At 43.0% G+C, this 26,761-nt stretch overlaps 1 protein-coding gene across 1 annotated transcript in view; it reads left to right on the top strand.

Moving 5' to 3' along the window:
• The window catches only part of PCP4L1 (Purkinje cell protein 4 like 1), a 28,284-nt gene that overhangs the window by 125 nt on the left and 1,398 nt on the right, over positions 1-26,761 (top strand). Inside the window, exon 2 of the mRNA XM_004390209.1 lies at positions 23,717-23,771. Within this exon, the coding sequence (XP_004390266.1) occupies positions 23,717-23,771 (55 nt within the window). The remainder of the gene's footprint in view (positions 1-23,716; positions 23,772-26,761) is intronic.

Below are 26,761 nucleotides of genomic sequence, written 5' to 3'. Positions count from 1 at the left end.
CCCCCGCCGCTCCGGGCGAGAGGCTGCGGCAGGGAGGAGGCTGCGGCTGGGGTCCCAGGGAGGCCAGGGAGGGCGCGGCAGCCCGAAACAGTGGGGAACCCCCGGGAGCGTCCGACTGCCCATCTGGGAAAGCTCCGAGCTCAGGGTGCTGGGCTCCTATTGGAAGAGGGGTGTTCTAAGTCCCTCGACTGTGGATGGTGCTCCTCTGGGGGTGACTGGAATCGGGTGCAGAGTGGGGGACTGAGCTCTCAGGTGATAAGTTGTCTCCTCGGGATACTGCCCTCTGCATCTGTCTTACTGCTCTGAGGTTGTTCTGGCTTCCATCACTCCCTTCACTTCTGAGAAAAACGTTCGCTTCTTCTCTTTCCTAGTGTTCTTCCACTTCTCATGTAGCATCCAACAAGAACTCCATCCCACACCCGCTGGATGGCCACTTTTCCTCCTTTAGGAAGGTGGCATCGTCCTCTCGACTCATTCGGTCAGGAATTGTCCAAGGGGACATTTCATATATCCAGAAGCTCCTGCGGTGGGGGCATGCCCAGCACCTGGGGAGATGTCCCCTTCAAGAGCAGACCTCCCTCTGCAGTGTTTGCTACATCCTGGGTTTTCGGGCAGGCTCCGCGGTGTTTATGGAAGCCAGACCCATTCCACGAACTGATTCACTCTTTTCAAAGAACACTGTCCATGGGTGGGGGGATCAAAGCAGAGACTTGGAAAGAACTTTCTCCTTGTCTGATTGTATTGATTTTTAGGTACCGTCTCCTATCCAGAAATAAGGATCGTCCTTCCCAAGTGGAGTTAGTCTGGGCAGTGGCATCACGAGCTTGCTCTCTGCAACCCCTTTCCTAGTACCAGGGTCCTGCTTTGTCTCGCTCCAGATAGATTTGCAGATTGCTTTCCAGTCATTGCATTAAATCCAACTTCTCAGCTATATGCCAGACTCTAGCTCTACTATTTACTGTGTGGCCTTAGGCAAGTCACTTAACCTTTTTGTGCATCCATTTTTAATCTGTAAAGTGGAGCTAATACTGGTTGTTCTGAGGATTAAATGAGATAATACGTGTAAAGTACAGTGCCTGGCACAGAGTAGGCACTCAATATATGTTAGCTATTATTATTATTATCTCTTTGTTTCTTCTATTTCAGAGTATTACGGAAAACTAGCACTAGAATTTCCAAGGACATCAGGGTAGTGAAGGAATAGGACCCTGGAGCCTGAGTCCCAGTTTAGATCTTTATCTAAAACCTTACTCTGCTGGCTCCTACTAAAAGCTGTCACCCAGGGAGCCAGTTAGTGCCAACTGCTATGCTGTCTTGGTTGCCATGTCCACCAAGTTTATCCTGGAACATTTAGCTAGTCTGGGGGCTACAGATGAACCAAAGTGGTTTCCAGTCTCTCAGCTAGTGGGGACTGATGATGGCAGCCTTTCAGAAAGAAAAGAGAGAGGAAAAAAAAAAAAAAGATCAGCCTTCTCTCCTCCTGCTTCTTTCAGCTCCAACATGAGAACAGAGGTTTTCTTTGCCCTCCTTTCACGGAGGTCTAAGATTCAACCCCCTCTAGTGTTTCTAAATCTGAAAGTTGCAATTCAAGCTACCCCCTGGGAATTTGTGATCTGAAGGCTATGCCAACATGAAATTGTGTGCTTAGCCTGTGCTTTTTGGGGAAGCACACAGCATCTCTGTAGGACACGCTACAGGGGCTGGCATTTAGGTTGTATTTGGGGGAGTGACAAAGCTATTTCGGTGGCAGGGAGAACAGTCTGGTATTTAGGGGGAAAGTCAAGTCTTGGGATCCCTCTTGACTCAGCAGCTGAGCTTGGCTAGCTTCAACCAGGGGGTCAGTAGAATGGTGAGAGTAGAAGCCTTGGATGGGAACTAGCTGTCAGCATGTGCAGGGCTGCCCAGCCTCCCAGGCTGTCAGAGTGAGCTGGTTCTAACTAGCAATTTAGCCGTCGAAGCTGCCTCCTCATATGGAGCTGAGGCTGGCTTGAGGGATGAGTATTTATAAAATCCAGAAGCAGGCACCTGGGTGTACACAGAGACCAGCTGTCTCTGAACCAGATCCCCATGGGGTCTCTGCTTCCCTAGAGGCCAAGATTCAGCCCATTTTCTCCCTCTTGCAAAAGCTATGATGAAAAGCAGAAGTGTTGCCCAGAGATCTGATGCCCTAGGGAGACTTCAAACTGCTTCATTTCTCTCAGCCCAGCCCCACGGGAAAAGTGCCCAGCCCGGGAAAGCCCTGTGTACCCTGAATCTTATGTAAGCGTCACCTCCCCCACCTGCTTATCTTCTTGCTTCAGAGAAACTATAGGAACTGAGAGGATTTGGGATGTCTTTAAGACATTTCCATTTCAAGTGAAGAACAAAAACTGGGAGGAACATCCAGACCTAGAGCAACTAAGAGTGCAAAGATTTCTGGTGGGGCTGCTGGGGAGGATCTCTGGCTTGGCTTTGCCTTCGTGGCCCTTTGCTGTCACTCAGTACTGCAGCAGAGCATTTCCCTGTGAGCGTGTGTGTGTTGGTGTGTGTGCGTTCGTGTGCAGAGGAGCTGCAGGGACTCTCCAGCTTATCTGCATTCACAGCTGCAGGCAGAACTTGATTGCTGTGGATCACAGCCTGTCTCTTAGGGTTTAATAACTTCTCTCTAGTTTCAGTGAAGGGTGGGAATGGGATATGGGGGCTCTTTCCTAGAATCCCTTGTCATACAGGACAACTGGTTGCTTACAATAGAATTGCAGGTTCTGTGATCCTGTTGTGTTTCTCATCTGAGGGGAGCCCAGCTGGTGCCTCTTTGTCCGGCAGTCATCCTGCTGAAATGGGAGTCATGGATGATTGGTGACCATCCTCATGGTGTCTTTCCTGTGTTTTGCTAGCAGGGGCTGGAGCAAGGGACAGATAACTAGAAATCTCAATAGAGTAAAACTTCGAATAGGTACTCCTTTGTTATTCTGCTTGCTGTCTTCTTAGGGAATGGAAATAGGATATCATACTTTGGGGAAAACATCTTCTTTCCTGTGCACATCTGTTTGCATCTGCAACCTTCCCCACAATGGAAACTTGGTCAGGTGACACCATTCTGTTACGTCTTCTGTGAGTCAGTTGTTAGGGAACCTGATAGGTACTTGGAGGGAATCCAAGTTCCTCTCCCTCATACGTATCCCATTATTATCATGGCTATATTGGACATAGGTCCCTGGCTGGTGCAAATGGTTTGTGCTCGACTACTAACCTAAAGGTTGACAGTTTGAGCCCACCCAGCAGTGCTGCAGAAGAAAGGCCTGGAGATTTGCTTCCATAAAGACCACAGCCAAGAAAACCTATGGAGCAGTTCTACTCTGTAACACATGGGGTCACCAGGAGTTGGAGTTGACTCAGTGGCAATGGGTTTGGTTTTTTGGTATTGGACATACAAAATAGAAGCGCTAGCTACTTGTCATTCGAATGCTTTCCATCTCTGGAAACATCTGCTTTCTGAAGTCAGAGAAATCAGAACTTGGTTGCCAAGCTTGCTCATCCCTTTCTTAGTTACCATTTAGGTTATTGGTTTTAGTGGCTTGAAGAGGAAGCCCCTGGCTGCTAGAAGTAGATGACCTTGTCATCCTGTGACCCAGGAGTGTGGACAGCTCTTCCTCCCAAGTTGCAGCTGTGAGAAGTTGCCTCTTAGAATGTCAGGTCTCTATAGGGGCAGACAACCATAAGTAATATGGCCAGTATCGAGATATGCAAACTGGATTCATCTTTCATGTCTGCCAGTGGAGAGTCTTAACTGATGGAAGTGATGGAGATAGGGTTGAGGGGGACGGGAGGAAGAAGGATCGAGTCAATAATTGCATTTTTATGGTAGTAGTTCTATAGATGCTCCACCTCCCCCGCCCCATTTTCTTTATACTTTTCTGTATTTCTAAGTTATCTTTTTAAAGTAAGTCTATTGTATCATGGGAAAAAGATAAAATTTATTTTGCAAAAATTCTTCAAGATGGAAATACAGGTGTATCTTGCACCTAGAAAACCTCAAATAAAATATCAAAACATTTTAGTGATATAATTTTAGATTTGTTAAGGAACCCTAAAGATCATCTAGTCTGGTCTTTTCATTTTACGGATAAGGAAACTGAGGCCCAGAACTTACCAAGTTTACTCAGTGGTAGGACCAAGGCTAGGGGCACACTACTGCTGACTTCTCACCCCAAAAGAACTTTACATAGGGCTCTTTTAACATGTTATCCTAGTGAACGCAGAATGATGTGACTTACATGCAATTTTTAAAAAATTTTATTGTGCTTTAGGTGAAAGTTTACAGCTCAAGTTAGTTTCTTATTCAAAAATTTATACACATATTGTTTTGTAACATTGGTTGCAATCCCTACAATGTGACAGCACTCTCCCCATTTCCACCTTGGGTTCCCTGTGTCTATTTGTCTAGATCCTGTCCCTTCCTGTCTTTTTGTCTTACTTTTGTGGAGGAGTTGCCCATTTGGTCTTGTATATTTGATTGAACTAAGAAGCACGTTCCTCATATGTGTTATTGTTTGTTTTACAGGCCTGTCTAATCTTTGTCTGGAAAGTGGGCTTCGGGAGTGGTTTCAGTTCTGAGTTACTAGAGCGTCCAGGGATCATAGTCTCGGGGTTTCCTCCAGTCTCTGTAAGACCAGTAAGTCTAGTCTTTTTTTGTGACTCTGAATTTTGTTCTATGTTTTTCTCCTGCTCTGTCTGGGACTGTCTGTTGTGATCCTTGTCAGAGTGGTCAGTGGTGGTAGCTGGGCACCATCTAGTTCTTCGGGGTATGTGCAATTTTTAAGGAATATATTATTATGGATAGTTTCTATAAGAAATATAAGCAGTGTGATTTAATAAACGCATAAATATAAGTTTTGCTGAGCAAGAGAATAGAGAGCACCATAGGATAATATTTATCAAGAGGGTACATTTTGGTGGCATACTAGCAGAGCAGGTACTATGCTTCCTTATGCAGGATGCCTACTACTACCAGCTGTTGTCAGGTTCGAATCATGGTGACCCCATATGTGTCAGAGTAGAATTGTGCTCCAGAGGGTTTTAATTGGCTGTGATCTTTTGGAAATAGATTGCCAGGTCTTTCTTTTGAGGTACCTCTGTGTGGACTCGAACCTCCAACCTTTAGGTTAGCAGCCTAGCACTGTTTGTACCACCCAGGGATTCCTATCCAGGATGCCTAGTCACCTTAAAAATAGGTGCAGTGAAAGTGCTGGAGTGGAGTAGCTAAGCTAATGGGAATGAGGGAAAGGGGAAACCTGGAGGCCTCTTTTCATGTGTTCTTAGTTCCTGGTGTACATCATTAACTCCCATAACTGCAGAGCATCAGGGTCCAGAGGAGAGGCTTTCCTTCTGAAATCTAGCATACTGCTATGAGAGCGAGTCTATTACCTCTGAAGTATTTGACTTGGAGGACCTGATGGCAAATAGTCTCTAGGTACTTAATTCTCCTTCGTTTGGCCGCTTGACTTCCAGTGAGAGTACTAAGCTTGGGGAGGAAGAGAGGGAAAGAAGAATGTACTAGACTGGCAAGGTAAGTAGTGAAAACTTATCGGGATTCCACAATCCTAAACGCATGCCTTTCTAAGTGCATACTCCTGACTGCTGCGTGGAACGGCTTGACTTGCGCCAGAATTATTTTAGCTGCAAGAGTAAGCTCAGTCAGAAGCAGACCCCAAACCATTTTTCTAAGACATCTGCATCCCTGTAGGTGCCCTTAAACAAGTGCCTTGAAACCAAGCCTTTGCCACATTATCCTCCCCGAAGCTTGTTTTCTGCTTCACTCCAGGCTGACTCCTGAGGGCATGCCCACCTACGTTTCTCAACCCCCAACCCAGGAGAAGAGGTGTCTTTTATCTTTCTGTTGTCCTGGGTGCTGTCTCCCTCCCACACAAAGCCCTCCAGCTGAGTGTTTGCTTTGTAGGTAGTAAGGGGATTAAATGCTTATTTCGGAACATTAACGCCTTGGGTGGGATGCACATTGAAGATTATAGTAATAAATGATACTTTGACACTACTGTCTCTCCCCCACCCGCCACTCCCCAGTACGGGGTGAAGGCACAGCTCCAAGCTGTGTGCAGAGCACCACAAATAACCACTCATTAAACCGTGGCAGTCCATGCTGGGGGGAATGGGCCGGGGCTGTTGACTCACTGCATATCATGAGCTGGCATGGCCAAGGAATTCTGCCTCTGACTCCAGTGGGGGGTATTGCTATTCCAGGAAACAGGGGTGATCTGGGTGAGGGGGAGAGGTGGTGGGAAGAGGGACAGACCATGGGGCTCGGGAGCTAGGACCATTTAGGTTCTATTCTTGTCTTAGGAGGCATCAGAGAAATAGGGCCTCTGGATTATATCCATCCCATAAATTAGGAGAGGAATGTGTATATATAGAACCTGGAGTAAGGATTTCTGGTTCTTGTTCTGTTATTATCTCAAGGGTGACCTTGAGCAAGTCTTTCTGAAGCTGTTTGAGGACTGCAGCTGGTTGCTGCACTGGAAGAATTGAAACAGTTCCAAGAGTGCTCCAAAAACAGCAGTCTAGAGCCCTCCCAGGGCACCAGGGGATCCCGGAGGCCTTTCCCTCTAAGGTCCTTTAGCAGTGACCTTCCTTTAACATTGAGGAAGAATATGTTAGCAGGAACACAAGGGTGCCCAGGGGGCCAAAGCCTCTTTGCCACCACTTGAAAGCAGAAACTCCCATTTCGCTTCACTTCCCACACCTCTAGAGCAGGGAGCTTACAAAGCCTAGGGTTGTGTCAATTCAAAGGCAAGAAAGAAGTCTTTTTAAGCCTTAGAATTAGGATTCAGGCCCTTTTTAGGTTACCCTGCCTTGGACTGCGGGACAGGCTTCTGAGTACCGGTGCCTATTCATCTAAAATGAGTGTTCTGGGCAGTATTATAATGTGTTTGGGGCCCTGGTGGCGCCGTGTTTAAGAGCTTGGCTGCTAACCAAAAGGTCACCAGTTCGAATCCACCAGCTGCTCCTTGGAAACCCTAAGGGGCAGTTCTACTCTGTCCTATAGGGTCACTATGAAGTCAATAGCAATGGCTTTGTGTGTGTGTGTGTGTGTGTGTGTGTGTGTGTGTGTGATGTGTTTATAATGTGTGTTCATTTGCACAGCATCCAGGTAATGTCATGCGAATGCAGGGTAGATGCAGTCCAGGTACAGATGAGTTGTTCCTTTTTTCCTGTCCGTTGGTGCTGTTGACAACCTGTGATTCCTCTTTAAAGAGCCCAGTGGGATGGGGCATACGGAGGAGTCTGGGTAATTTGCCTTTCCCAAGGTTAGTTCTCGCGTGCTGCTTAGAGCATAGAGGGGTGACACTATCTTGCCTTTTCTGGTGACAGTGGTTGCTGTGGCAACACCGTTAAAGAAAGAAACAAAGGAAAGAAGAAACACAGCCTGAGAAGGCGGCAGGGTGGATTGGGCATGGACTTATTGCTACTTGTTCCCCAATAGTGGCAGCAGGAAAACGGTACCTAAGTTGCTACTGGTTTGACTGTTTTTAGGCGCTTTGCCAAGGTGTATTCTCTTGTCTTAACAAGCTGTCCTTCTGAGGCAAGGAATAGACTGACACAACCATCTTTGTGAGGCAAAAGTGGACGAAAGGACTTGACCTATGAGATGTGATTTGTTTGCTCCTGAGCGCTAATCTCTTTCTTCCCGTGGTCTGCAACTCAAAAAAGCAGTCCGTGTGTCTAAGGATTCCCTGAAATGAAATGTGAAATTTTAAGGGGGTGCTGCACTGTAGGGTCTCCCCTGTACACCCCTAACTTGGGGGAGGCTCCAGGAGACTTCAGGGCTACAGACGTGGGCTCTTGCAGTTGCTGTACAGAATGATTTCTGTCCAAGCAGACTATTGTTAAGTTCTTTACCAGTTCTTTAGAGCTATTCTCAGCATTCTGGGGGGCAGATACTGGAAAGACAGCAAGATTTTGATTTCTGGGGTTGGTTTAGAATATAAAGAGACCATTTCTGGAGCTCCTGTGGTAGCAGAATAAGCCTCAAGGGCCCTTAGAGCAATCCCAGGTAGTCTCGTCCTCATTCAGTTCCACTTAGTGAAAACGGACTCTGTGGCAACCTCTACTCTTTGATTCCAGTACTTTAACCGGGCAATACACCAGCAACCTGACCTATTCTTATATTCAACCCAGGGTTTCATTATTTCAAAATATAACTTCTTACTGTTTTAATATGTGCTAAGCATTTTACATACATTTTCTTAAGTTCTTTTCATCCTTCAAGATAGATATTATCTGTTGAGCAGATGAGAGTTCTAAGCACAGCAAGGCTAAGTAATTTACCCAGGGTCACATAGCTAGTAATGGCAGAGCTGGGGTTTGAACAGATAGAGAGCACAGATCCGGGGTACCCACCCAGATCTGTCTGACTCTAAAGGCTGCCCTCCACCTAATATACCACATTGACGCTCCCAGGAATTTGACGACTGAGGAAATTTTAATTCACATGAACAAGTATCTGTTGAGTACCTACTATGTGCAAGACACAGTTGCAATTACTGCAGGAGATAAATAAATGGGAAATATGGACTGTGCTCTCAAGGAAATGGGATCTGGTGGGGTGGTGAAGGTGGTGGAGGGCGGAGGTAAGACAAACACCCAATAACTACATTGCAGGTAATAAGAAATATATTCTAGAGAACTCCTTCTCCTTCGCTCTCAGCTCTTTTTCAGGAACAGATGCTGAAGTGAGGAAAAGCAATGACCTGTCTACTGTCACATGGTCTCTCCTGCTCCTGTAATGCCAAAGCATCCACAGACAATATGTAAACAGAAATGGAGACAGACATTCAACCTCTGATCACAAAATTATTATTTAATTACATTAGTGATAAGTGCTATCAAGAAGCAGTACTAGGTGCTATGAAAACTTATAATGAGGGTCCTAACCTAGTCTGAGGATCCCTGGTGGCACAGTGGTTAAATGTTCAGCAGCTGACTAAAAGGTCGGCAGTTTGAACCCACCAGCCGCTCCTCAGGGGAAAGATGTGGCAATCTGCTTCTGTAAAGATTATAGCCTTGGAAACCCTATGGGGCAATTCTACTCTGTTCCTATAGAGTCTTTATGAGTCAGAATTGATTTGACAGCAATAGGTTTTTTGGTTTGAACCTAGTCTGGGATGCTAAGAAGAGCTTCCTGGAAGAAGGAACCCTTAAAGAGAGCTCTGAAGGGTAAGTAGAAATTAACTAGATAAAGGGGAGGTAGGGATAAGAGAACTAGGTGTGGCTGTGTTCCAATAAAACTTTATTTACAAAAACAGGCTGATTTAGCCCATGGACTGTAGTTTGCTGACCCCTGTTCTATTGGACGTTAGGAGCCCTGGTGGCACAATGGTTAAGCATTCGCTGCTAACCAAAAGGTTGATAGTTTGAATCTACCCAGTGGCTCTATGGGATAAAGACCTGATGATCTGCTCCCATAAAGATTACAGCCAAGAAAACCCTATGGGCAGTTCTACTCTGTCATATGGGGTCACTATGAGACTCACGGGCACCTAACAACAATGTTTTATTGGACAGTGCTGCTATAGATGATAAGTGAAGTCACGGGTACAGGTAAGATTATCTAGGAACAGAGAACAGAGAGGACCTAGCCCCAAACGTCGAGAGCCTCCAACACTTACATATTGGGCAAAAGTGACCAGAAAAGCAGGAGAAAATCCAGAAAAAAACCATGATTTAGCATCATGGAAAGCATTGCTTATCTAAAGGAGAGTCATTTCAGTGGAGTAGGAGTAGAAGCTAGATTGAAGTAGGTTGGGTATGTGTGATAGGTGAGGAAATAGAGACAATAAGCATAGATGACTCCTCTGAGAAGTCTGGCTACGACTGAGACCAGAAGAACTGGATGGTGCCGGCTACCACCAATGACCGCCCTGACAGGGAACACAACAGAGAGCCCCTGATGGAGCAGGAGAAAGGTGGGATGCAGAACTCAAATTCTAGTAAAAAGACCAGACTTAATGGTCTGACTGAGACTGGAGGAATCTCAGAAAGCATGGCCCCCGGACTCTGTCAACCCAGAACTAAAACAATTCCCGCGGCCAACTCTTCAGACAAAGATTGGACTGGACTGTGAGACATAAAATGATACTCGTAAAGAGTGTGCTTCTTAGCTCAAGTAGATACATGAGACTAAATGGGCAGCTTCTGTTTGGAGGTGAGATGAGAAGGCTGAGAGGGTTAGGAGCTAGTTGAATGGGCACAGGAAATCAGAGGTGGAAAGGAGGAGTGTGCTGTCACAGTATAGGGAGAGCAACTAGGGTCACATAACAATGTATGTATAAATTTTAGTATGAGAGACTAACTTGAATTGTAAACTTTCACTTAAACTACAACAATAAAGGTAATTGTTAACTGTTAAAAAAAAAAAAAAAAAAAGTCTGCCTATGAAAAGAAGAGAGACATGAGAGGCCCAGCACTTCTCCCCAACCCCACAGCCAACTTTCTGCTCTACCTTTCTCACTGTTCCTTTCTGGCCTTCTTTGCTAGTTTGTTGACCTCTCCCTAACTTTTTTTCCCCATTAAAAAAATTATGGTATAATTTAATATAGTAAAATTTATCTTTATCCATGTATGGTTCTGTGGGTTTTGACAAATGTATATAGTCATGTAGTCAATACTACAATCAAGATATAGAATAAGTCCATCATCTAAAAATTTCACCTTTCCCCTTTGTAGTCACTCCTTTCTAGACCCTAGCCCTTAGCAGCCACTGATCTGTCTACTGTCCCTATAGTTTTGCTTTTACAAGAAATGTCATACAAATGGAATTATTTAGGTATGTTACCGTTTGAGTCTAGCGCCTTCCACTTAGCATAATGCATTTGAAGTTCATCCACGTTGCTGGGTGTATCAGTAGTTCACTTCTTCTTCTAATTGCTGAGTAGTATTCCACTATATGAATATACCACAATTTGTTTATCCATGCCCCAGTTGAAGGACATTTGTTTTTTTTCCAGTTTTTGGCGATTACAAGTAAAGCCATTATAAACATTCACTTACTTATGTGCAGACATAGGTTTTAATTTCACTTCGATCAATATGTAGGAGTAGTATTGCTGGGTTGTATGGTAAGTGTATGCTTAAGAAACTGCCAAAGTGTTTTCCAAAGTAGCTATACCATTTTGCATTCCCACCAGCAATGGGAAAGTTTCAGTTGCTCCACATCTTCACCAGCACATGGTATTGCCTTTTTTTTAAAAAAATGTGCTTTAGGTGAAGGTTTACAGAGCAAATTAGTTTCTCATTAAACAATTAATACCCAAATTGTTTTGTGACATTGATTGCCAACACTGTGATGGGCCAACACTCTCCCGTTCTCCACCCTAGGGTCCCTCTTCCCATTCATCCAGTTTTCCTGTCCCTTCCTCCCTTCTTGTCTTGGTTTTGAGCTGGTGTGCCCATTTAGTCTCGTATACATGATTGAACTACAAAACACATTTCTCATATATGTAGTTTGCCCTATAGACCTGTCTAATCTTTGGCCGAAGGGTGAAGTCAAGAGTGACTTCAGTATTGAGTTAAAAGCATGTCTGGGGGTCATACTCTTGGGGTATCTCCAGTGTCTGTCAGACCAGCAAGTCTGGTCTTTTTTTTTTTTTGTGAATTTGAATTTTGTTCTACATTCTTCTCCTGCTCTGTCTGGGACCCTCTATTGTGATCTCTGTTACAGTAGCCAGTGGTGGTAGCCGGGCACCATCTAGTTGTTCTGGGCTCAGTCTGGTGGAGGTTGTGGTAGTTGTGGTCCATTAATCCTTTGGACTAATCTTTTCCTTGTATTTTTGGTTTTCTTCATTCTCCCTTGCTCCAGTCAGGATGGGACCTGTAGATGTATCTTAGATGGCCACTCTCAGGCTTTTAAGACCCCAGATGCTACTCACCACAGTCAGACGTAGAACACTTTCTTTATAAAATGTGTTATGCCAATTGACCTAGATGTCCCCTGAGACCATGATCCCAGCCCTCAGTCTGGTAACTCGGTCCCTCAGGGAGTTTGGATGTGTCTGTGAAGGTTCTATGACTTTGCCTTGGTCAAGTTGTAGTGATTTCCCCAGTATTGTGTACTGTCTTACTCTTCACCAAAGTTACCACTCTTCTACTATCTAGTTAGTGTTTTTCCTTCCCCGCCCCTCCCCTCCCTCTTAACTATTGAAGGTTGTTTCTTTCTGTATGTAAACCTTTTCATGAGTTTTTATAGTAGTGGTCTCATACAGTATTTGTCCTTTTGTGATTGACTTATTTCACTCAGCATAACGCCTTCCAGATTTACCCATGTTGTGAGATGTTTTGCAGATTCATCCTTGTTCTTTATTGTTGTACAGTATTCCGTTTGTATCCGTCAATTTGTCATACTGTGGTGGCTTGCGTGTTGCTGTGATACTGCAAGCTTTAAATACCAGCAGGATCACCTTTGGTGGAGAGGTTTCAGTGGAGCTTATACACTAACACAGACTAAGAAGAAGGACCTAGTGGTCTACTTCTGAAAAAAGTGGCCAGTGAAAACCTTATGAATAGCAGCAGAACATTGTCTGATATAGTGCCAGAAGATGAGACCCTCAAGTTGGAAGGCACTCACAATACGACTGAGGAAGAGCTGCCTCCTCAAACTAGAGTTGACCTTAATGACTTGGTTGGAGTCAAGCTTTAGGGACCTTCATTTGCTGATGTGGCATGACTCAAAATGAGAAGAAACAGCTGCAAACATCCATTAATAATCAGAACGTGGAATGTACAAAGTTTATGAATCTAGGAAAATTGGAATTTGTCAAAAATGAAATGGAATGCATAAACATTGATATCCTAGGCATTAGTGAGTGGAAACGGACTGGTATCGGCCATTTTGAATCTGACAATCATATGGTCTACTATGCTGGGAATGACAAATTGAAGAGGAATGGCGTCGCATTCATTGTCAAAAAGAACATTTCAGTATTTATCCTGAAGTACAACGCTGTCAATGATAAGATAATATCCATACACCCACAAGGAAGACCAGTTAATACTACTGTTATTCAAATTTATGCACCAACCACTAAGGCCAAAGATGAAGAAATCAAAGATTTTTACCAATTTCTGCAGTTTGAAATAGATCAAACATGCAATCAAGATGCATTGATAATTATTGTTGATTGGAATGTGAAAGTTGGAAACAAAGAAGAAACAACAGTAGTTGGAAAATATGGCCTTAGTGATAAAAACAACACCAGAGATTGCATGATGGAATTTTGCAAGACCAATGACTTCTTCATTGCAAATACCTTTTTTTCAACAACATAAACAGCGACTATACATGTGGACCTCACCAGACAAAATACACAGGAATCAAATCGACTACGTCTGTGGAAAGAGACAATGGAAAAGCTCAATATCATCAGTCAGAGCAAGGCCAGGGACTGACTGTGGAACAGACCATCCATTACTCATATACAAGTTGAAGTTGAAAAAAATTAGAACAAGTCCACAAGTGCCAAAGTACGACCTTGAGTATATCCCACCTGAATTTAGAGACCATCTCAAGAATAGATATGATGCATTGAACACTAATGACCAAAGACCAGATGAGTTGTGGAATGACATCAGGGACATCATGCATGAAGAAAGCAAGAGGTCATTAAGGGGACAGGAAAGAAAGAGAAGACCAAAATGGATGTCAGAAGAGACTTTGAAACTTGCTCTTGAACGTAGAGTAGCTAAAGCAAATGGAAGAAATGATGAAGTAAAAGAGCTGAACAGAAGAATTTCAAAGGGCAGCCCAAGAAGACAAAGTAAAGTATTATAATGAAATGTGCAAAGCACAGTGGGCTCAAGCATACAACAATTGTGAAGATGGCGCAGGACCAGGCCAATGTCTCATTCTGTTGTACATAGAGTCGCTAGGAGTCGGAATCGATTCGAGAGCACCTAACAACAAGAGTATTCTGTTGTGTGCTATTGCCATTTTTTTTTAACCATTCTAATAGGTCTGTAGTGGTATATCATTGTGGTTTTTAATTTGCTTTTCTCTAGTGACTAATGATGTTGCACATGTTTTCATTTGCTTATTTGCCGTCCATGTAGCTTCTTTGGTGAAGTGTCTGTTCAAATATTTTGCCCATTTAAAAAGTTATTTTCTTATTACAGAGATTTGAAAGTACTTTGTATATTCTGGATACAACTCCTTTATAAGATATATGATTTGCAAATATTTTTTGGTTTGTAGCTTATCTTTTCATTGTCTTGGGAGTGTCTTTTTTTTTAATTGTTGTACTTTAAGCGAAAGTTGACACTTCAGGTTAGTCTCTCATACAAAAATGTATATATACATTGTTATGTGACCCTAGTTGCTCTTCTTGGGGGAGTGTCTTTTAAAGAGAAGTTGTTAATTTAGATAAAGTCCAATTTATAATTTTTCCCTTTTATGGATTGCACTTTTGGTATAGTATCTAAGAAATCTTTGCCTATCCCAAGGTTACAGATATTTTCTCCTGAGTTTTCTTCTATAAATGTTATAATTTTAGGCTTTACATTTAGGCCTATGATCCATTTTGAGTTAATTTTTGTATAAGGTGCAAGGTATGATTGAGATTTTTTAATTAAAAAGTTCCTTTTGGCATATGGTATCCAATCATTCCAGGACTATTCGTTGAGAGGATCTCCCTAATTTTTTAACATTGGTGTTCCTGAAGGCTTTGTCCTAGGCCTGCTTCTTTTTACTCTAATAGTATTACCAAAACCAAACCAAACCCCTTGCCATCGAGTCAATTCCAACCCTATAGGACAGAGTAGAACTGCCCCGTAGAGTTTCCAAGGAGCGCCTGGTGGATTTGAACTGCCGACCCTTTGGTTAGAAGTCGTAACACTTAACCACTATGCCACCAGGATTTCCCTAATGGTATTTGGAGAAAGAATTAAGATTGAGAAGGGTTCTTTCTTTTTTTTTTTAAAGAGCTGAAGAGGCTTTATATATAAGAGAGTGAAGGGAATTGATTGTGAAGATTCCTGAGAAGGAGAAAGGGGGTGGGATATAGAACTAAGATGGAAGAACAAGACATTACTCAAATGCTGATAAATGCCCTGGGAAGAGGTGGACAGGGCAAGTGTATGGTGCTTCCTTTTGCTGGAAGGTAGGAAAAAAGAAAAAGAGGTAGACACTTCTGGGGAGAGTTTTAGGGAAAGGGAGGATATTTCTTTGTCATGTTCCTCTCTGCAGCCTCAAAGCCTGAAGAAAACAGACCCATGAACCAGCAGGCCTCTCCTTTTTTTCCTCCTTCCTCATGGGAAAGGAAAATCCACAACTTTAAGCTACAAAGGAAATGAAAGTGGACTCATGGAAAATTGGCAGCTACCACCTAGATGACGGAATGGAACATTGGTGCACATCAGGCCCAGAGGTGAGGAGGAAAGGAATACAGAGAGGTAGGCAAGGAAAGAAACTAGGGCCCTCCGGGGAAAGACGAGAAAATTGATGGGCCTCATAGTTGCTAATTAGTGTTTGGTGTGTTTTGAGAGGTGAGCAACATTTAGTCCTGTGTGGGCAGTGAGGTTGAACTGAACCAAGCTACAAGCTCACTAGAAACTTGGAATAACAGGATTGAATGTAAGTGAGGGAGTCTTGAAATGGAAGCCAGTGGGATGATCCTGCAAGTAGAGTTCTCAGAATCTGAAGGGCTATAATCTGGGTTTGTGAGTGAACAACATAGATGGCTGTAGCTATCTTCCCAGGGGTCAGCCTGGTGTGTGTCAGGAGGCCCACTGAGCAAACAACAAAATGAAAGCCGGAATCAGGGTGGCCAGATCAGCAAGAATCTGAGTTATAGGCATGGTCTAGGATCAGGTCCTCAAATAACATGTAAGATTGCCCCAGATTAGAAGGACAGGATCCTCTTCCCCATGTTCCCTGTGGATTGTACATGAAGAAAGTGTTGGGGTCTATGAATTAAGAAGCTGGGCCTTGAATACAGCTGCCTAACTGTAGCAATGGAAGAAAATCATGACTTCTAGGACTTTCCTTCTTATCTGGGGTTCCTCTGCCATGTGGGATATGTTAAGTAAGTCTTACATTGGACATCCTCTTCAAGTGTACACACATACATACAACACACGCCCATGCCTTTGGCTGGAGATTGAGTGTGTGAACTCTGGAGCCAGACAGCATGGGTTCAAATCCTAGCTTTTCTACTTTTTAACTGTATGACCTTAGGCAATTTAATTAACCTCTCTTGGCCTCAGTCTCTCTGTTTTTTAAATTGTGCTTTAGATGAAGGTTTACAGAACAAACTAGCTTCTTATTAAACAATTAATACACGTACTGTTTTGTGACATTGGTTACCAACCCCATGACATGTCAACATTCTCCCTTCTCGGCCTTGCGTACCCTATTACCATCTTTCCTGTCCCTTCCTGCCTTCTAGTCCTTGCCCCTGGGCTGGTGTGCCCCTTTAGTCTTGTTTTGTTTTATGGGCCTGTCTAATCTTTGGCTGAAGGGTGAACCTCAGGAGTAATTTCATTACTGAGCTAAAAGGGTTTCCGGGGGCCATACTCTCCAGGTTGGCCTCAGTTTCTTATCTGTAAAATGGCAATAATAACATTATCTATCTTATTGTTGTTGTTGTGGGCCATTGAGTAAATTCTGACTCATAGTGACCCCATGTGAGAGAGTAGAATGGCCCGCAGGGTTTTCTAGGCTGTAATCTTTATGAGAGCAGATCACCAGGTCTTTTCCCCTGTGGAGCCGCTGGTGGTTCAACCGACAACCTTTTGATTAGCAGCTGAGCACTTCACCATTGTGCCACCAGGGCTTCTTACCTATCTTATGGGCTATTATAAGGATTCAATGTGTTAATGTTTATAAAGTGCTTAGAAAAGTGACTGGTACAAGGACAGAGTATAACTGCCCCATAGAATTTCCAAGGAGTAGCTGGTGGAATTGAACTGCCAGCCTTTTGGTTAGCAGCCATTAACCACTGCGCCACCAGGGCTCCAACTGGTACATAGTAAGTATTATATCTGTGATTATTAATAAAAATAAGATGAGGTGATTTCTTCCAGTTCCCCTAAGCCATTTGCTAAACCAGTTCACTGTTGTTATTTCTGGTCAGAAGAGCTCAGTATTGAAAGATGTAGAAGAGCACCTGAGAGGTTTGTGATCCATACCTGGCTAGAACAAGGGGCTGAGAGACAGGCTGAGAAATGCTCACCTGTCAGCTCTTGGGGGTTAACACTGATCTTTGGTGGTGTGAGCTCTCATAAGAGACACTCTTATAGAACGTGAGACTTTTGGTTCTCCCAGAGTGGACCTCCATGCCTCCCTGATTTACCTGTAGTATGGTTAATCCGATGGCTTGCGGGTGGATGCACCAGAGGACGTTGATTCATCTAAAATTGCTGCATTTCTGGAAAATAAACAGGAGAGTTGGGGTAGGGGCCAGGGATCAGTAAAGGACTGAGTACTATATAGCGGGTAGGAGATGACAACTTGTGCCCTAACTGTCCCCACCTCCTACCTCTGCAAACCACAAACAACTATATGCAGAAATCCAGAGTATATCGAGTGGCTCTTTTGAGAACTGGCTGGAGAGGGTGGCAGGAGGAGGGGCAAGAGGGGCAGGAGGTAGAAGCCCCAATACACTACTTTTCTGCAAAAGGTGCTGGAGAGATTTCAAGGGGTGTTGTGATAATAGGGGTTTGCTTTTCTTTATATCACCCTTTTCTGGTCTGCTAGCAGAGACCTTGGCTCTTGAGTGACAACCTCTCATAAATTTAAGCCAAATGGAGCTGGGAACCCTTGGGGTGGGGCGGGGGGTGGGGAGGCAGACAGCAGCTGAGCTGTAGCTCCATTCCAGGGCCAGTAATCTCAGGAGAGACTCAGGAAGGGGGCAGCTGGCAGGGTGGAGGGAAAAAGGGGCGACCTGGGTGGTTCAGTGCTGACATATATTCCTGATATGAGAAGGAAAGTGCAGGAGGAAACAGCCACCTGAGGAGAGAGATTTAGAATTGGGGTCTAGATTTTCCTCCAAAGGGGAGGGGCTGGAGTGAGAGAAAATAACTGATGGATTAAGGGAAGATGCTTAGAGTCAGTCACAGGGATAATGGTTAAAGCAAGAATCAGAGTCAGGGATTTGCTGACAATAGAGAAAGTAGGATTCGAAGTCAGAACATTGGACTATGGAACTTGCCTCTTGACCCATGATCTTCTTGTCTGGACAACTGACTGTTATCCTTATTACTGCATATCCCATCCACATCATGCTTTTGCAGTGTGGGCAAACCTCTTGTGATGACAGTATGCCAGAGTGAAAGGTGTTGCCCAGGTAACTACTGGGCCATTATATATATATATATATATATATATATATATATATATGATCACATGCAAAACCAAATTTGACCACAAGGGGATAATTGGGGAAAGAAAGTAACAAAGAAAGGTCTCCCAAGAGACCCTTCCTCTTATAGAACCTTTCATTTGGTCTAAGGCGGACTAGCTAGGAATGCCGTAGGGTTTTAGAAACCACTTATATGTATATTCTTTCATATTGTCTATGAAAAGGTACATATTAGGTGAGTATGTATATATATTTTATAAAAATTGGACCATATCAATTTGTAACCCACTTTTAAAGACACTTTACCCATGTCAAATACAGCAATGCATTTGTATTTTTTATTTTAATAATTTTTGTTTTACTTTATTATTTTCTTGTCATTTTCTTCATCTTATTAGGAATTTTCCGGACTGAAATAGTTCAATGCAAATCAATGGACCTTCCACATAGATTCAATAATTATTAACGTATTATCATATTTGTGTCAGTATGTGAAAAGATTTGATCTTGGGGAAACAGAACAGCCTGGTGGTTAAGAATGTAGGCTGTGGAATCAGTCTGCCTGGGATCCAAAGCCAGGTCCACTGTTTGGATCCTTAACATGTCTATGTTTCTTCATCTATAAAATAAGGAAGGACATCTCAGAGATTTCAGAGGATTAAATGTGTTAGTGTATGGCACGTAATAAAGGAAGATAGGGACACTGCCTTGACTGGTTTCACTTTAACTCCATGGCTGTTAACTTCAAGTGGGTACTTAGTGCTGCCTGGTAATCTTACTACATCTCACCATTTACTCTCTTAAGCATTCTTAAATGTTTATTTTACTCTAAATGAATATTTCTTTTGTAAGGATCAGTACAAAGCTGGTTCCTATCAGGTGGAGGTTAAAGATGTCCCAAATGTCCAACTTTTCCAAATTGTTGTCCTACGCTATCATCTCTAACGTCAACTACTCCTCCTCCCTTAGGACGCTCCCTCATGTTTTTCGGTTCTGTAGTTCACTGCAACGTCTCACAGATCTCATGAAACATCAAGAAAATGGCTCACGTGGTTGTGGAGACTGGCAAGTCCCAAATCTGTGGGTCAGGCATAGGCTTCTCCTGACCCATGGCTGCAGGGGCTGACAAGCTCAAACTGGCAGGTCAGACCACAGGCTGCTGGCTCACAAAGCTGTAGAAGCTGGCAAATTAGGCGAGACAATAGGCCGACAGCCCATGGGGCTGCAGAAGCTGGTGAATCCCAGAATCAGCAGGTCAGACACGAGGTTGCTGGCTCAAGTCCCAAGAACCAGAGGTCGGATGATCATGAACTAGACGTGGATTCCAGAGAGAGAGAGAGAGAAAGTTCTGCCAGGGCACCGACATATATACGTTGGATGCAGACCACACCCCAGGGAAGGGTGTAACTTGAATAAGGGTGGGACTTGAGTCATGTCCTTCTCCAAAGCTGTGACTCAAGATACACACTACACCAATCCTGCCTCATTAACATGTAGAGGTTAGGATTTACAACACATAAAATGGAGGATAATTACATCAGATCACAAAATGGAGGACAACCATACAATACTGGGAATCATGGCTTAGCCAAGTTGACACATAACCCCAACCATCACAGGTTCCATATACCTTATTTGCATCATCCCACTCAATCATTGACAAAGACCTTGGCTAGAAGGGCCATATTAAGTAATTCATTGCACCGCACACTCCTTTCCTCGCTCCTTAAACCTTTAATACTTCCTGCCCCTTCTTCACTCTCAGCTGACAACCTTGCTTCTTATTTCACTGAGAAAATAGAAGTAATCAGGAGAGAACTTTTATACATTTCTACTACATCTGCCGTCTTGCTTGCATCTATACCTCTATTCTATGCCTTCGCTCCTACATTGTGAATGAAATATCTGTATTCCTAAGGCCAACTCTTCCACTTGTGCACTAGATCCACTTCTTCTTGCCTATTCAAGACATCACTCTAGCAATTATCCCTTCTCTCTCACATTATTAATTCTTCCTTCTTTACTAAATTATTCCCACCAGCATCCAATACACTATATCTCCTGTCTTGCCAAAACATCCTTCCTTGATCCCATGTTCTTTCCCAGCTACTGTCTAATTTCTTTGCTGCCCTTTAAAGCAAAGCTCTTTGAAAGAGTTATTTGTACTCACAAATCCAGCTCATTCTACCATAAAAATTGTCTCAAGTCTGAATACTTTCTATCACCTCCATCACTATCACCCTAGTCCAAGACACCATCATCTTACTTGTACCACTGGAAGAACCTCCTAATTGTTTTCCCTGGTTTATCTCCTGACCCTCTATGGTTTATTCTCCATGCATCAGAGTGATCTTTTAAAAACCTAGGTCAGACTACATTACCTTCTGTCCCAAACACTGTAATTCCTTTCCATTAACTCAGAAAAAATCCAAAGTCTTGCCCTGGTCCAAAGACATGTATATGCTGGCTACCTACCTGACTTTCTTATACTCTTTCCCTTGCTCACTCAGCTCCAGCCATGCTAGTTTTCTTACTCTTCCTTGAACATATCAGGCACAATCCTACCTCCAGGACTTTCCACTTGATGTTTCATCTGCCCAGAAGGCTCTTCTCCTAGACATTCATATGGCTTGCTCTTAGATGTCATTCAAGCCTCTGCTCGAGTGTCACTCTTCAGAGAGGACTTCCCAGACTATTATGTTTTATTTTCCTTCATAGCACTTGCCACTAGCTGACATAATTGTTTAATGAATGTTGGGACTTTATTTTGCTCATTGCTGTATCCCCAATGTCTAGAACAATACTTGGTATACATTAGGCACTGACATAGTTGTTGAAAGAATAAATCTTGCGTTTCTGCTATACCCATTTAGTGCATAGAACAGTGCTGAATACAGGTTAAGTGCTTGATAAGTCTTTATCGAAATAGGGTTGAAACAGCATAACCTATAGAACATAGATTGGATTCCATCAGCTTCTTAAAACAGAACCCTTACATCTGGCAGCCATTCAACAAATGTTTGCGTCTGTAAAATGGAGATAATGCTATATACTCCATTGAGTTGTTCCAAGGTTTGGATGAAAGAACATATGTGAAAGCATCCAGTTCTTATATTTTGGCAAGTAACAGGTACACAAAATTGTGAAATGAATAAACAGACTCCAAGGGCACAAAGGAGCCTAAAGGAGTGACTCTGTCTCAAGACCGAGAAATGTCAGGATATAGCAACTCTACTAACATGATTCTGAGGAAAGGTAATATTATCATGTTAAATCTAACTCTCCATCTGGGTGGAGTGGCTGGAAAATAGGAGACATAACAGTTGACTAGTCTCACTTCAAATTCATGACCTTATGCGGACTTCAGTGCTTCCCAGCAATCCTATTACTATTTCCCTAGTCCATTTACTCTCCTACTTTCCTAGAAGATTATTTTGTACCTTCTTTTCCCCCACCTTCTTCCTTCAATACCTCCTCCTTCCTCCTCTTGAATGATGACCTTTTTACCTATTTTACTGAAAAAAAACAGAAGCAATTAGGGCATACCTTACAAATGTTCCCACTTGCCTGTATTTGGGCCTATGTGTTCTGCCCTCCCTGTGGATGATGATCTGTTCTAGCTCCTATTCAAGGCTACCCCTCTACTTATGTGCTAGATCCCATCCCCTCTCTCTTACTCTAGCAATGATCTTCTTTCTCTCCTGCAGTTTTCCTTTCTCTACTGGATCATTCCCATCAGAATGCAAACTTTTCATAATTTCCGCCATCTTAAATAAAATCTTCTAGTGATCCCATATTCCCCTCAAGCTACACCTCCTCTCCTCATCCCCATTTCTCTGGAACTTCTTGTATATTTGATGCTTCAGTTCCTTGCCTCGTTTTCTCTCTTGAGCCTACTCCAATCAGGCTTTTGTGCCCTTATTACACTGAAATTTCTCTTGTCAATGTCACCAGTGATCTCCACATAGCAAAACCCAATGGTCAATTCTTAGTCCTCATCTTACTACGTCTATTTGTAGAATTTGGCACAGTTAATCACTCCCTCCTCCTTGAAATATTTTCCCCCCTTTGGCTTCTAAATCACTGCAATCTCTTGGTTTTTCCCCTACCTAGCTTCTTCTCAGTTTTCTTTATTGTTTTCTCCTCATTTTTGCACACTCTAATCACTGGAATGCCCCAAGACTTGGACCTCTTCTTTTCTGTATCTGAGCGTACTCCTTTGGTGATCTCATATAGTCTTATGACTTTAAATGCCACGCATATGTTGATAAAACACTAATTTATATGTCTAATCCAGACCTTTGTCTTCAATTTATGTTGACTATCCAACTACTTATAGAAGCAGATCCTCTTGGAGAACTAATAGGCATCTCAAACTTAACATGTCCAAAAACAAGCTCTTGATCCTCTCCCTAGTCCTCCTGCTGTCTTCTCCATTCATAGAATGGCTACTTCATTCTTTCACTTCCTCAGACAAAATGCCTTGGGGTCATTCTTGACCCCTCTCTTTCTCACAACACCACTTATCCAATCTGTCAACAAATCACATTGGTCATAGCTTGAAAATATACCCAGAACCCAAGCAGTTCTCACCACCTCTGCTGCTACCATGCTGATCCAGACTACCATAATTTCTTGCCTAGTTTTCTGCAGTAGCCTCCTACCTGGTTTTTGTGCTTTCTCTCTCTTGCCCCTTTTGTGCAAATTGCAGGCCTTCAATGGCTTCCCATCTCACTTGTAGTAAAAATCAAACTCCTTACAAGGCCCTAAATAATCTGCCTCCACTGTCATTTATCTCCGATTTTATCTCTATCCATCTTTCCTTCTTCCTCTCTACACTCTAGCTACACTGGCCTCTTGCTATTCCTCAAACAAAGTAGGCGCACTTCTACCCCAGGACTCTTGAAAGCTCTTCCCCCATATATCTACAACCCTTACTCCCTCATCTCCTTCAGGTCTTTGCTCAAATGCCACCTTTCAGAAAGGCTTTTCCTGACCACCATATGTAAAACTGTATTTCTCTATTCCCACCCCAACACTCTCCCCTCCCTGCCTTATTTTTCTCCATTGCACTTAACACCATCTAACATATTAATCCTTCATTTGTTTATTTCCTTGTCTGTCTACTATAAGGTGAATTCTATCTGGGAAGGGCTTTTTGTTTGCTTCATCCTAGTACAAATAAATATTTGTTGAATGAATTTTGAAGTTTTTCTTACTTTCTCTGGTCTCAAGACCTGCTTCTTCAAAAGACTAAGGAAATGCACCTAATAATAGGAGGTCTAAAGAATATGGTGGGTCTAAGAGAATGGTACCTTCATACTTCCATGAGTATCTAATATTATGATTTTTTTTCTTTTTTCTTTTTTGTCCAGCTGAACACCAAAACATCTCCAGCAACCAACCAGGCACCTGGCCCGGAGGAAAAGGGTGAGTGAGGCTGGGTTAGGCAGTCAGTAGAGCAGGTGACTATAGGGGCATGAAAACAAGTAGGGTTGTAAGTTTGGATGCTCCTAAAGCCACATGTTACAAGAATAGGAACATGGATAAGAGAAACAAAGGACTGTATTAGAGCTGCTATGTCTTTAGGCTTCTTTCCACTTTTTCCTAAGAAGTAAACCTACCAGTATTTACTCTTTGATTTTAGAAACTGGCTCTGAGGTGGTTGCGGGAGGCAGAAGCAATAGTAAGAAGAAACTCATCAGATTATCTCAGCCACTGTCTCAATCAAAACTTGAGGAGGAGACTTGCAGCAACATGGCACTCTAGGCAGAAGCACCACGCTGTCCCTCCACAGCAAAGATCCAAAAAACTAAGCCGAACAGAGAAAACAGCAATCCTGAAACACTAAAACATCAAGTGAAGAGATAAAGAACTCAGCCAAGCACCAAATGGAGTAAGAAACTAACAGAGAACGGAGAGTGAAGAGAGGTTCATGCAGAGGTCCCCTATCAGCTAATGCAGCATGGATCCACCATCTTGGGCTCCTATCAGAGACCAGCAAATAGGGGGTACGAGAAAGCAGCTTCACGGAGCTTCCAGCAGAAGACAGAACAACCAGTAATTGGCAATATATGCTTTCCCGTGCCCCCCTTGTTCACCCCCACTTGGGCTCCTCTGCTTCCCATGGCCACAGTCTCTTGGCTGGGAAGCACTGGCTGCTTGGATTCTACCTGCCCGCACCGGTCGACTCCCTGTGTGCCATTTGTTGGCTGCTGGTGTTGCTTTTTCCACTTCTTTTGATTTCTTCCTTACCTTTTACCACCTCCCCCTCCTTTTGCTCAAATACCTGGCTCCGTGCGCCATCTTAGCGTCTTCCTGGTGGGCTGCAGAGCTCTGTTCGAGTGTGGAACTGCTTCCCAGTCTGGCCTGCCGCGCTGGTAGGATCCCGGGGCTTTTGTTTGTTTGTTTGTTTGTTTTGAATTGTTTGTTTGTTTTCTTTTCCTTTTCTCGACTTGGGAGCCTGTTCTGGCTGGGCAGTGCTACGTGGCTTGAGACTTACCCCCTCAGCTTGCCCAGACATGCAGAGGGATCCCTGAGGTCATTTCTTTTTTTTCATTTTTTTGGGGGCTTTTCTTGTTCTTTTTTTTATTTTATTTGTTTTGTTTTCTTTTCCCTCTTTTTCCCTTTTTGTCTTTCTTCATTCCTCGGTTTCTCATCTCTCTATACCTTCCTTCTCTTCCTGTCCCCTGAATACCTGGTGCTGAATTCCCCCAAGCCTTTTAGGCAGGCTGTACTGCAACACCTGGGAACAACTTCCTAAGATCATATTGCACCAGTGGGATCTCTAGGGGCTTTGCTGTTCTTTTTTCTTTCTAATTTTTATTTATTCATTCTTTTCATTTTTTTTCTTCTTCTTCTTCTCCTTTTTGTTTTTATACATTTCACAGTCTCTCATCTCTCCACTCCAACGGCAAGCTCCCCTAGCACTCTTTTTTGATTGTTTGTATGTTTTTGGCTCCTGTTCCTCTCTCCTCTCTCCTATACCCATCTTAGCTCCACACATCACAATCTTCCCCCTCCATCCTGCCTACCTGCACTGTGCGCTTAACATCACACCACCAAACAGCACAGGCACGGCCTACCGGAACCTGCCCTGCACAGATTACCGACCCGCCCTGGTGGCTGTTGTAAGTGCCACAAACAACCCATCCCAGCAATTCCTCTTCAGCTAGACCTGCCCTGCTGTACCATCTCTGAGTGACTGACCCTGCTAATTGGAGAAGGAGGTGAAAAGTATTGTGCCCACAGATGAGCAAACAACAAAGAACACACAGCCCACCTGCTCAGACACAGCCAAATTAAAAAAAAAAAAAAGAAAGAAAAAACAGGACGAAACAAACAAATCTACAATCAATAAACAAGAAAAATAATACTGAATGCTCCAAAGACAGCAGACAAAATCAAAACATTTACAAAAACAAGACAGGATGGTCCCAGTAGGCGTCCAAAATAAAACACCAGATGACTTTCCAGTAGAAGAAAAGGCACTAGAACTACCTGATAGAGAATTCAAATCTCTAATACTCAGAATTATCCAAGAGTTGAAGCAAAAAGCGGACAAAAATGGGGAAAAAATAGGCAAATTCATGGAAAAGGCAGACAAATTCATAGAAAATACAGACAAAAAAAATGGAAGAATTCAGGAAAATAATGCAGGAACAAAATGCAAAAATAAATTCACAACTAGAAATTATACAAAAACAAGAATTAGAAATCCAAAAGATAAACAACAAGATTTCAGAAATGGACAGTGTCATAGAAGGGCTCAAGAGCAGATTTGAAACAGTGGAAGACAGGATCAGCGGAATTGAAGACAAACACTTGGATACAACTTGGTTTGACAAAAAATCAGAAAAAAGAATGAAGAAAAATGAAGAGACCCTGAGAATTATGTGGGATACAATCAAAGGCAAAACTCTGTGAGTGATCGGAGTTCCAGAACAGGGGGAGAAAACAGAAGACACAGAGAGGATCATTGAAGAATTGCTGACAGAAAACTTCCCCAATATCATGAAAGATGAAAAGCTGGCCATCCAAGAAGCTCAACGAACCCCATACAGGATAGAATCCAAAAGAAAATCATCAAGGCATATCATAATCACACTCACTAAAACCAAAGACAAACAAAGAATCCTGAGAACAGCTCAAGAAAACCAAAAAGTCACATACAGAGGAGAAACAATAAGACTAAGCTCGGATTATTCAGCAGAAACCGTGCAGGCAAGAAGGCAATGGGATGACATATATAAAACCTTGAAAGAAAAAAATTGCCAACTAAGAATAATATATCCTGCAAAACTCTCGTTCAAATATGATGGTGAAATTAGGTCATTTCCAGATAAACAGAAATTAAGGGACTATGTAAAAACCAAACCAAACTTATGAGACTTATTAAAGGAAGTCCTTTGATCTGAGAA

This window comes from Trichechus manatus, unplaced genomic scaffold, assembly GCF_000243295.1.
Source record: "Trichechus manatus latirostris isolate Lorelei unplaced genomic scaffold, TriManLat1.0 scaffold00288, whole genome shotgun sequence".
Taxonomy (NCBI): domain Eukaryota; kingdom Metazoa; phylum Chordata; class Mammalia; order Sirenia; family Trichechidae; genus Trichechus; species Trichechus manatus.
Note: the sequence above shows the minus strand (reverse complement) of the source record. Positions and strands in the feature narration are given on the sequence as shown.